Source organism: Phanerochaete carnosa, assembly GCF_000300595.1.
Source record: "Phanerochaete carnosa HHB-10118-sp unplaced genomic scaffold PHACAscaffold_9, whole genome shotgun sequence".
In the NCBI taxonomy this organism is placed as follows: Eukaryota; Fungi; Basidiomycota; class Agaricomycetes; order Polyporales; family Phanerochaetaceae; genus Phanerochaete; species Phanerochaete carnosa.
This window is the reverse complement of record NW_006767636.1, coordinates 231,856-243,016: the sequence shown is the minus strand read 5'-3', so window position 1 is coordinate 243,016 and position 11,161 is coordinate 231,856. Positions and strand designations below refer to the sequence as shown.

General features: G+C 51.8%; 4 protein-coding genes across 4 annotated transcripts in view; 2 read left to right on the top strand and 2 right to left on the bottom strand.

The window, feature by feature from the left end:
* Positions 1-196: 196 nt before the first annotated feature.
* PHACADRAFT_176971 (uncharacterized protein) lies at positions 197-2,066 on the top strand. The gene is made up of 10 exons (XM_007399298.1): positions 197-477; positions 536-666; positions 719-736; positions 788-903; positions 959-1,085; positions 1,145-1,158; positions 1,211-1,377; positions 1,431-1,453; positions 1,508-1,589; positions 1,642-2,066. The coding sequence occupies exons 1-10, from the start codon at positions 317-319 to the stop codon at positions 1,916-1,918; spliced, it is 1,116 nt and encodes a 371-aa protein (XP_007399360.1). The 5' UTR covers positions 197-316; the 3' UTR covers positions 1,919-2,066.
* An 828-nt stretch (positions 2,067-2,894) lies between these two features.
* PHACADRAFT_212190 (uncharacterized protein) lies at positions 2,895-5,295 on the top strand (the record flags this gene model as incomplete). The annotated part of the gene is made up of 13 exons (XM_007399297.1): positions 2,895-3,081; positions 3,139-3,247; positions 3,376-3,564; positions 3,624-3,754; positions 3,807-3,824; positions 3,876-3,991; positions 4,049-4,175; positions 4,233-4,246; positions 4,299-4,465; positions 4,519-4,541; positions 4,604-4,685; positions 4,738-5,010; positions 5,060-5,295. 13 exons carry the CDS (start codon positions 2,895-2,897, stop codon positions 5,109-5,111), a joined length of 1,488 nt encoding a protein of 495 aa, XP_007399359.1. The 3' UTR covers positions 5,112-5,295.
* Positions 5,296-5,934: 639 nt separating this feature from the next.
* Positions 5,935-9,552, bottom strand: PHACADRAFT_102478 (uncharacterized protein; the record flags this gene model as incomplete). Its single annotated transcript, XM_007399296.1, has 9 exons — positions 5,935-6,490; positions 6,555-6,672; positions 6,726-7,409; positions 7,464-7,726; positions 7,780-8,257; positions 8,312-8,391; positions 8,439-8,961; positions 9,011-9,150; positions 9,203-9,552. 9 exons carry the CDS (start codon positions 9,550-9,552, stop codon positions 5,935-5,937), a joined length of 3,192 nt encoding a protein of 1,063 aa, XP_007399358.1.
* A 706-nt stretch (positions 9,553-10,258) lies between these two features.
* Positions 10,259-11,161, bottom strand: part of PHACADRAFT_261751 (uncharacterized protein) — a 4,993-nt gene continuing 4,090 nt past the window's right edge. Inside the window, exon 5 of the mRNA XM_007399295.1 lies at positions 10,259-10,444. The gene's annotated coding sequence lies outside the window, so the exon portion shown is untranslated. The remainder of the gene's footprint in view (positions 10,445-11,161) is intronic.

The window sequence follows — 11,161 nt, the reverse complement described above, 5'->3', positions numbered from 1 at the left end:
CCGCATTCGGTATGATATCTATGCTAATCTGGGTTCCTTGCAGATTCGGACGTCGTACATTTCGAGATCCTTGGGACCCACTACGTTGTCCTGAACTCCGCAAAGGCTACAGTTGACCTTTTCGAGAAACGATCGAACATATACTCTGATAAGTGAGTGTCAGAATGTTTGCCCACATCGTGTGCACGAAATTGATGGCTCATGGCTACAGGATCGATTCGCCGATGGTTAAGCTGTGAGTGCTACAGTTTTGTCCTCAATCGCTGCGTTCACGGTCTGTCTCCTTAGGACGGGATGGAACAGGAGTTTCGCTCTGATGGGATATGGCGACTACTGGAGGGCGCACCGCAGGCTCTCCCACCAATATTTTCGGCCTGCCGCCGTCTCTAAGTATTATCCTTCGTCGGCCAAGTCAGTGCATGAGATGATACTTGCACTACGTGATACACCAGGCCGGTTCATGGAACACATTCGCCAGTAAGTACTTATGTTTTTCGCTTCCGAGTGGGCCTTTCACTTTCACTATGCCGACTAGTATGGCAGGATCCAACGTCTTGAGGATCGTGTACGGCATAGAAGTAAAACCTGAAGATGACCCTCTCATTCCAATCGTAGAAGAGAGCGTCCAGGTGTTTTCAAAAATCACTGTCGCAGGGGCATATCTTGGTAATGTCACTTGATCCTCATAAGACGTTCTGCATGATTCACTTCATCGCAGCTGATTCTCTTCCCATACGTGAGTCCACTATCTCGTAGGCCTCGGGCAAGCCTAATATGCGTGTTTCAGTTCAACATATTCCCGCGTGGTTTCCGGGAGCTCAATTCAAACGTGATGCTGCGAAGTGGAGGCCGGTTGTCGATGCGATGTACCTGCAACCCCACATGGAAGTGAAAGCTTCGTTTGTAAGCACGGCAAGTCGTCCTGGCACCTCACGCTCTGATGCTCGCCTTGTCTTAGAATAACGGTGATGCCAGGCCGTGCCTATTGACGGACGTGCTTTTCGAAATGTCTCAAGATCGAGAAGGCCGAGACTACACGATCGACGAAGATGTTGCCATCGGCGTTATGGGGGTATCTTACGCTGGTAAGAGGCGAATGGTGCATAGCCTGTAGACTAATGTGTTCATTACTCGTTTCTCGCAGCGGCGTCCGACACCGTGAGTGGTCAGTCGCGATACATGGGAAGATGAGCTTAGGGAGGTGGGATAGACTACCTTGACCCTATTCAACTTCGTGCTAGCGATGTTAATGCACCCGGAGGTGCAGAAGACAGCCCAGGAGGTGCTTGACGGTACTATAGGCCGATCTCGGCTACCAGAGATTGAAGATCGAGATGCTCTCCCGTTCATCACTGCAATGGTGAAAGAGTGTCTTCGGTGCGTCCTCGATCATTGCCTCTGATCATAATAGCAATCATGGTTTGTATCAGGTGGAGGCCTCCGCTTCCGTTAGGTATGTTTTCCAACAATGTATGCAGCGCTAAGCCTGCTAATGGCTTGGATGTAGCGCTTCCTCATCGGTCTGTGGCAGATGATGAGTATAGAGGATTCCATATACCCGCTGGGTCAGTTGTCATCGGTAATGCGTGGTGAGTAAGGGTGCAATATCGAGATGTGCTTGATATTTACATGCGCCATTAGGGCTATCCTGCATGATGAGGAACGATATCCAGACCCAGATGTGTTCAATCCTCGTCGATTCTTAGACGGTGAAGGCAGGTTGCGTAAGGACGTTCCCGACCCCACAGATGCGTTCGGGTATGGACGAAGGATATGCCCCGGACGATATTTCGCTCTGGATGTCGTCTGGCTGGCGATGGCGAATATGCTCGCAGTCTTCTCTATCGAGAAGCCTATGGATGAGCAGGGAAACGTCATCGAGCCCACAGGAGAATACATGACAGGCTCTTTCAAGTAAGCCTCGTGTATTCACCCGTACTTCCTCACTGGAACGCTCTTCAGTTGGCCCGTACCTTTCAAAGCTGCTCTCAAAATGCGAGAAAATGTCGACGTTTTTTTGTAATACGATCTAGGGAGTACTAGTATCTAATCATTAACATATGACGCACGATATCAGATTCTTCGAGTAATACGGAGATGCAGAGCTCAAGGTAAAGAGGAGTGCACACAGAGGACGAGTTTTGACATGGCTCGTTTGATGCCACGTCCCACTTCCGGAGACCTATGAAATGGGTCGGCAACAGTGTCAGCATATGGCCGTTTGGACGATTTGAGTTGCTGCATGCCGGTGCTGTTTGTGACTCTTCTCGCCTTGCGATTTCAACGATCTAGGGCTATACACGACAACTTCACGACGAGGTTAACAGCTACACCAGGCCGCTATAATATGTCGTGTGCTTTCTTATCCAAGCACTACCTCATGGCGTAGCTAGTGCGGCTCCTCACAACCCACTAGCAGCCTGAATTAGCCTGAACTCGGAGGATCATGGTCACGGTGTCGGCTAGTAATTTGACACCTTCAAAATTGCATCAATACGATGCAGCAGGTCTACTCAATCTAGCCTGAGACGATTGGGAGATCCATGAACGGCAGTGATAAGTGTCCTAAAGAACCCCGTGATGCCCGAGTTGCCGCCACAGCATGTGCCATGAGACTATGGCCAACGTTGCTTTCCGCACTACGCTGAGGGGATTTGCCTCGCTTAGGGATAGCAAGTCGTAACTACGGCCTAGTATGCGAACGAAGGCCGAAATGACGGGAGAGGCATCGTATCTCGTGCCAGTGATCCATTTTAGCCGCTATCGGAACCTGATCGTGACTACTTGCGCTCCTCGCAATTCTCACCCGTAGCGCCGCTTGGGGTACTTAAGGTATGCCGCATGCGTTTCGTTGCCCGTAACGTGCTGCCATTTAATGCGGGCCATCTAAGATCATGTCCGTCTTCTCAATGTCGACGCTGTTAGCAGCCTTCGTAGTTCCGCTCCTTCTGCTATACTCCAGCCGGCGACTTCGACATCGTTTACCGCCTGGTCCGAAAGGCCTGCCGATCCTCGGCAATGTCTTCAATGCACCGAAATCATTTGAGTGGCTAGCATACCAAGACTGGAGTCGTCAATATAGTATTCGCTTTCCATCGCACCTCTAACGATACTTACGCTGACCTAGCTTCTTTGTAGATTCGGATATCGTCCATTTCGAGATCCTCGGGATTCACTTCGTTGTCCTGAACTCTGCGCAGGCCACAGTTGACCTTTTCGAAAAACGGTCGAACGTATACTCTGACAGGTGAGTGTCTGTCCACCACCACATGTGCGATATTGACGGTTCACGAACACAGGATTGAGACGCCTATGGCTGACATATGAGTTCTACCTCTTCATTCTCTGTCGCTGTGCCCATGATCTGTCTTGTAGGGCAGGATACGATCGAAACTGGGGCCTGATGGGATATGGTGACTACTGGAGGGCGCACCGTAGACTCTTCCATCAATATTTTCGGCCGGCCGTTGTCTCTACGTATCATCCTTCGTCGGCGAAGGCTGTGCGTGAGATGATATCTGCGCTACGCGATGCACCGGACCGGTTCGTGGAACATATCCGCCAGTCAGTGCTCATTTTTCCTCGCTTTCGAGTAACTTGTTCATTGCTATTGCGCCGACCAGTATGGCAAGGTCCAATATCTTGAAGATTGTGTACGACATAGAAATCAAACCTGAAGGTGATCCCCTTATTGCGATCATAGAGGAGGGTGTCCGGGTTTTCTCGAGAGTCACCGTCGCAGGGGCATATCTTGGTATTGCTATATGATTACTGCATGGCGTTCGGGTTGATACATTTTGTCACAGTTGACTCTTTCCCGATTTGTGAGTCCACCACCTTGTAAACCTGTAACTAGCCTGATATGCATGCTGCAGTGCGACACATTCCTGCGTGGTTTCTGGGAGCTCAATTCAAACGCGATGCTGCGAAGTGGAGACCGTTTGTCGAAGAGATGTACATGCGACCCCACAGGGAAGTGAAAGCTTCATTCGTAAGCATCGCAAGATGTTCTTCAATCTCGCAGTCCGTTGAACACCTCTCATCTCAGGATAATGGCAACACCAAGCCGTGCCTGGTGACCGACGCACTTTTCGAGATATCTCGAGACAAAGATGGCAGAGATAGTTTGATTGACGAAGAAGTCGTGATCGGTACGTTGGGAACGGCGTATGCTGGTAAGAACGGAATGGCACATACCCCGCCGATGTATGCTCATTGCTCTCTTCCCGCAGCGGCATCCGACACTGTGGGTGGTCAGCCACAATCTCTGGGAAAACGAGCTTGTTAAGATGTACTAGACCATCTTGGCCATGCTCAATTTCGTGCTGGCTATATTGGTGCATCCGGAGGTGCAAAAGATAGCTCAGGAAGAGCTGGACAATATTGTAGGTCGAGATCGGCTACCAGAGATAGAAGATCGAGATACTCTCCCATTCATCACCGCAGTGATGAAAGAGTGTCTTCGGTGCGTCCTTCCTTACTGCCTATGATCAATAAGATATTCACATTACGTGCCAGATGGAGGCCTCCGCTTCCGTTAGGTACGTTTAGGAGCCATATACGACCCATCAAGCCACTGAACCTGTTGATGGCTTGAATGCAGCGCTCCCCCATCGATCTGTGGCAGATGACGAGTATCGAGGATTTCATATACCCGCTGGGTCAGTTGTCATCGGTAATGCATGGTGAGTAGGGGTATAATATTGATATGAGCTCGACCTTGACGTGCCCCATTAGGGCTATTTTGCATGATGGGGAGCGGTATCCGGACCCAGATGTGTTCAATCCCCTACGATTCCTAGACGGCGAAGGGAGGTTGCGCAAAGACGTTCCCGACCCCATGGACGTGTTCGGTTACGGACGAAGAATATGCCCTGGACGTTATTTCGCGTTGGATGTTATATGGCTGGCGATGGCGAATATACTCGCCGCGTTCTCTGTCGAGAAGCCCGTGGATGAGCGGGGGAATGTCATCGAGCCTACTGGAGAATACTTGACAGGCACTTTCAGGTATGCTTTATGCACCTGCATCTTTCGTGCTTATTCAGAAAGTCGGCAGTTTCCCCGCCCCGTTCAAGGCCGATTTCAAAGTGCGAGGGCGCGCGCGTTGACGTGCCTGCATGATGCGATTGAGGAAGTAGCATTTTAGTATGCTGTCGGCACTGTCCGATGCCTAACGCCAGGTCATAGAGAAGAGGTTCGCGTGATCAGACAATAGGCACGGGTAAATGGACCTTGTATGATAGAGATGCTGTAGACATAGCCTTGGAATAATTGACAACAGGTAACGATTGTTGAACATATACGCATAGAAGCTGCCAGGAAAACACTCAGGCATAGACAGGAATATCTCCAACTTACATGCCACATCATGATGTCTAACAGTGGCCCTGGCTGCGGGACTGGAAGTAGATTAGATCAGCACTTGCCAGATTTTTCGGACACCACAAAGCCCTCACGCGGCGTATTACGCCTTGTCGCAAGCTTAGAGTGATACCAAGGCGGAGGTGATACTAGATTGTACATCAAGATATATAAGCACTAATACAATACCTCGCGTATATATATATATAGTAGTAAATATGCAAGCAGCCCAAGTCCAAGAGGAGTATATGCTGGGTAGTATATATCTCAAGGGCTCTTTTGGAATGATTCGTTGTTGACCATCGGACCCGCTATAGCTCATCCGCGACTGGACTGTCCTCATTCACCAGGTCGTCGACCTTGTACAGCTTGGTGTTCATCGGTGCAACCACCGTAGGGCTAGGGGGGCAGCTCGTAATCTCGCCGTACAGCGCGGGAGTCACGACACTGGGTACGTCTGTCACGCTGTATGCTGACGGGCTCAGCGCGGGGGTTCCGCTGCGACTGCCATTGGTGTACGTCAGGCTGCTCCTCTTTGCAAGGTAACTAGCTGTCTTATTGCTCCCCGTGCTAATGATGCTCAGGCTGACTGATTTGCCGTTCCGGGCAGAACTGGAGGGCGCGGCTAAGGCAGACTTGTGAGTAGACGGTGAAGAGAAGACGAATGTAACACGTACATTTATACCCGCAAACAATTTCGGTGTGTTTCTTCCAAGCGTCGGAGTTGAGCATCACTGGAGGGCTTGGATCTGCCGGTAGCATTACATCGATCAGGTTTTCATCAGCGATGACATGGCACTTACCGGCATAGAGGCCAAGCTCGCAGACGAAGTCGCACTTCCTCGTGAAGACGGGATCACGGAGTGTGACTTGCTGGATACCCATGGTGCAGTAGTCCCAGCTCTGCTCCAGGGCCTGTCTGAGCGCAGGCATGAATGTCTTGAACGCCTCTATGTCCAGAGAGAAGCTCTCTTTGTGCAACTCGGCGATGTCGAAGGGGCAGTGTCCAGAGCACTCTTTGCGGTCGTGCGATAGGACGGGCTGCTCGTGGGAGAAGCGGACTTGGAGAGCACCTGAGCTGGTGTCGAGCGCGACGGTTGCAGACCACGAGTAGACAGTCTTGTTCCTTTCGTTCGTTCGCCATTAGCGTCAAAGTCGTCGTGATAAAAACCATGCATGAAAACACGTACTTCCAGCTCTGCCCACCGTTCTTGCCATTGACACGGATGGAAGAGCTTCCCTCGATCTTGATCACCATGCCAGAGGAATTGTAGGCCGTAGGTAAGCGCACGATGTTGCGAGTAGAACCTAGGGAAGGGTTATTCATCTCGACGTGTCGCGTAATGAGACGGAATGCTCACACTCTAGAGCATACTCTCCGTTAGCCTTGTCCAGAGCATCACCTTCGTGCTTGCGCTTCCACTCGTCCCGGTCGTGCCACTCGTATGTCAGGCAGTTCGGTTCCTTGCTCGCGACCGGGGTCCACTGGCATCCACGCGACAACCGTAGGCGTTCCTCGCGCTTCTCCCAGGTTGTGAGGCTGATATGCCACTGGCCGTCGATGACATCGACCGTCTGTGGTACAAGGGTCGTGCGCGCGTTGATGGCCTGGAGATGGTGTAGGATGCAGCGCTCGAAGAAGACGCGCTTTGAGAGTACGAGCGTCCCGACGGAGCGCTTTCCAACCGGCAGCCAGCCAAGGGCCCAGGTATCGCCGAGTGCAGGCATGGGGTTGCCGGTGCACATCCCATAGATCATGACGATCGGTGCCTCGACGGTCTCTCTGCCACGAAGCGAGGTCGACAGTGCGACCCGGCGCTTCGTGAGAACCTTGAAGTCAACGTCGGTGAAGGCGAACAGGTTCTCCGCGTCGCCAGGACTTCGGCTCGTGGCCATCATGACGGTGTGGAGGATGCTGTGACCATAGCTGACGAGAGATTCAAAGTACTTGAGAATGTAGGTCCGGACCGTTTTCAGGCTGTCAACAAAGTTTTCATCGCATTCCAGGCCCTCAACATCCGAGAGTTTCTCAATGTACCGCGCATCTGCAAGGTGTATTTTAGGCCGATAACCTTGAATCGGGAATAATGGAAACGCACTTGCGAAGTCGAGAATGAGATGTTTGAGTCTACTGTGAGAGCTCGTGATCTCCGTTGTAGCCTTTGCGTAAGTGGTGCGAGGGCCCGTCTTCTCCAAGTACTCAACGACAGACTTATCGACCTTCAAGCTCTCCTGTTCCACGAGCTGGAGATCCACCTCGTACGCGAGGGTGAGAGTCTCGAACGCGCATTCTCTGCAATCGTCAGCACCGGAAACCGGCTCCCAAACGTATGGGATCCAGAACTTTCGCTGTGCCGCCTTCCTGATGCTAGAGTAAGCGGTGTGGTCGGCGGTCAGACGAGCAAGGCGGCTTACTTCTTGACAGTAATGTGACCCTCGGTCTGAACATACAGAACGGCCTTTCCGTTGCTGAGGAGGCGGACCTTGAGGCCTAAAATATCCAGCCGGAAGAGATCGTCCTTGCCACGGAAGCACGAAATGACTTTGAGCCTGCTTTCGAGCACACGGTTGATCGTCGTCTCAGAGAGAACGATGACCTCGTCGAAACCGCTCTGCATGTCCAGGCGCTGAATCCGCTCCATCCAGAGCATCGCCTGACCACGCTGGCGGTAGAACTCCTCCGACTCGCCCTCGCTTGCGCTGGTCCAGTCCACATTGCGGTGCTCCTTGGCCTCGAGGCCGCCGCTGGCTCCAAGGCAGAGGTGGAACGAGTGGCTGACGAGGATATCGAGGTAGTCGATGGTGAAGAAATTGATCATAAGCTGAATATACTCCTCCACGACAGTGTCGACGTCAACACCAAAGAACGAGTCATTACGCGAGAAACGCGCGGCTAGATACATTTTAATGTCAGTGCAGACAACTCGACAAGATTCAAGATACGTACTCTCGAAATCTAGCTGTATCATCCCTGAGTCATTCTCGAAGACATTTACAATGAATGCGATTGTCCAGTCGTGGAGCTCCCTGAGGACAATCGCACTGCAGAAGGCCAGTCAGCACAGAGCTCTGACAAATCACATGAATGGACTTGCTTTGCGTCAATGTGAGCGTGCTTGAAGAACGCCAGGTCTCTGAGATGAAATTTGAGAATGACCTCATGCGGGCAGAGCACCTGCACGGTAGGGGTGTCGAAGTTAATGAAAAAGTGGGACTCAACCTCGGAGCCAACGATCCAGTCGCTACAGATGGTTCCCAGACACATCTTGAGGTTGCCCCAATTCGCGGCATTGCGAAGCGCGGACGCAGCCATCCATTGTGCCTTGTAGAATTGAGCGAGGACATCGCAGCCGAACTTGTTCAAGAGTCGGAGATCTTCATAGATGTTATGTAAAAGAACGTCGACCTCCCGTGTGCGAATGAGGGAGTAGTTAGACTTGGAGCGATCCAGATCGCTGTCGAAGTCAGAGAGGTCGAAGAGGATGTGGCTTCCAGACATTTTGAGGAAGTTCAGATACTGATCCATGTAGAACTTCAAAGCGTCCTTGACCTCCGGACCCAAGCTGGAGTCGGGATTTAGCACTATGAGCTTAGCCTCTGCTTTTCGTGAATGATGGTTCCAATGATGCTAGATTGGTCGGCTTACCCTCCAACTTGAGAATCTGCATCTGAACCAGATGCTCGGCTGACTCATTTCCAATCCTGCTATCCTGACCTCTGATGCTGGTACGGATGATGGGTACGTGGAACACCAACTCCAGGGATTCAATGTCACGATTGCAGTCGCTAAATTGGAATATTCAGCTAGCAAGGGAGACTCGAAAGAGCCAACACGTACGGTCTCGCCTTGTTTCCAGGTTTCACAGCGTCCTTGATATCGAGATTCAGATGCCCCGACTCTATCATCAAACAAAGAAAAACAGAATGGTTGCAAATGAACTTGAGTTCCGGTCGCCCAAATTTTGCGGAGAAGAACAGGTCCTGCTCGAGTAAACCAGGCTTCGACTTGCGAGTCAGATAGTGATATTCCCGTAGCGCCCGAGTTCGTCTGCTCTTCTCGTACGCGGAGGACTTGAAATCAAGCTTGACGGTATGCGCTGCACACTTTGCGGCATTCTCCCAGAAAGCCTGGAGCTGGGAGTTGACGTAGTGAACGGAGAGCTCCGCACTGTTGCCGTCGAGACACATGCCAAGCAAGCGTTCGAACGGGAAGGTGAGAAAGGGAGAGAGAAGCGACGTTAGAAGGGGGAGGAGGGGGAGAAAAGCTGAACGCGACCCTGGGTGAGAGAAACTTATATGTACATTCCTGACAAGCTGGATCTCAGGAACATCCTGGTTGCACTAGCTGTCGTTTAGACACACTGAGAAGTAAGAGTCTCGACGTCGGCAATGCTTGCGCGAGATTACCGACGACAACCACGACAGCGGAGCGCGGAGATGTTCGTCTCAAGCCTTGGCCCTTCATGCCACAAACGCTGATGAATGGTGACATGGATGAAGACAGATCCTGAAACGATGCGCGACCATTCCAGCGCCTCAGAAGCTCATGCGCCGGGGACCTAGAAGTTAGACTGCCATATCGTGAGGTCTCGAAGATGATTAACGACCCTGTGGGCTCGTAAGATGACGATAAAGATGTAGAATAAACCTGAACTCAAACCGTCCGCAGGAGCGATGACCGTGACGGGCTGCTTAGCCTGCTGGTAGCTGCGTGGGAAAGTCTCCATTTATTTCTGAATCACGTGCTTCTGGCGCTTATCAAACGCTTTGTCGTGTTCGCGGCGATGATTTACCCCTGCCAGGATGGCCTGCGCCTCGGATTTGGTCGCACCTCTGTCAATGAACACATCCTGTAAATAATGTTAATGAAACTACGGCTATTACTGAGTATGTCCAAAGCTTTGAACTCTCATGATATCGATGCTTAGGCAGATAGTTGAAGTATCATAACGAAGCACTATATATGCTATGCGAGAGCACTTCACTTCACGACGCAGTTGACCATCGCACGCAGGTAAGTTCAGCGCGAACCATAGCTAAAACGGTATATCTGAGACTTGCAGAGAGTACAGCGTCGTGTCGAGCACCTGGAGCTTACGTATTTTAAAACTTATAAGCGTGACATACCCCCCCCTGTTTGCCACGCTAATTCGCGCAATTTGCGTAAGAGCCACTAGCACGCTGATATCTTTCTAAAATATACCAAGTATGCATTTGGAAGACCCCTCCTACGCCTGTAAGCCCCCCCGAGCGATATGCCCCGGGCGCTATCCTCCATCACGGTGATGGCTCCGTTATCTGAGCGTCATCCATCGGCCCCGCCACCAACACCGCCATCCCCTGATGGCACACACGGCGCCATCGCTCCCGCCTGCGTGCTCGCTGTGGGCGACGACGACGACGCTTCCCCCATGTATATACATCATTTTTATACCGTTTTTTCCCTGATTTTAAATGCAGTATATAGTACATGTTACTACTCTTAAAATACAAGCTACTCATTGCTAATAAGCCTAGTAATTGAAGCTCTCGGGCATGTAGGGCGCGCGAGGCTCGGGACTTGGCTCCGGTCTGTTCCCGCCGCGCGCGGTCGGGTGAACGCGGGGCAAGGGTCCAGATGATGACGTGGCCTTGGCGTCCCGCCCATCAGTCCCGCTTACCAGCACCGCCCTCCCCTGATGGCACACCAGGCGCCATCATCCCCGCTCTTATGTTCGCTGCCAGCAATGACGACGACCCTTCTCGCGCGAACGGCTGCTGTGCTGTGGGCCCAGTGACTGAGCTCCGTCAGTGGGGG

Coding starts and splice junctions, on each gene's coding strand:
- PHACADRAFT_176971 (XM_007399298.1), top strand. CDS start 317: ATGGGATATGGCGACTACTGGAGGGCGCACCGCAGGCTCTCCCACCAA. Junction 904..958: donor TGGAAGTGAAAGCTTCGTTT/GTAAGCACGGCA, acceptor GCCTTGTCTTAG/AATAACGGTGATGCCAGGCC. Junction 1,378..1,430: donor ATGGTGAAAGAGTGTCTTCG/GTGCGTCCTCGA, acceptor GGTTTGTATCAG/GTGGAGGCCTCCGCTTCCGT.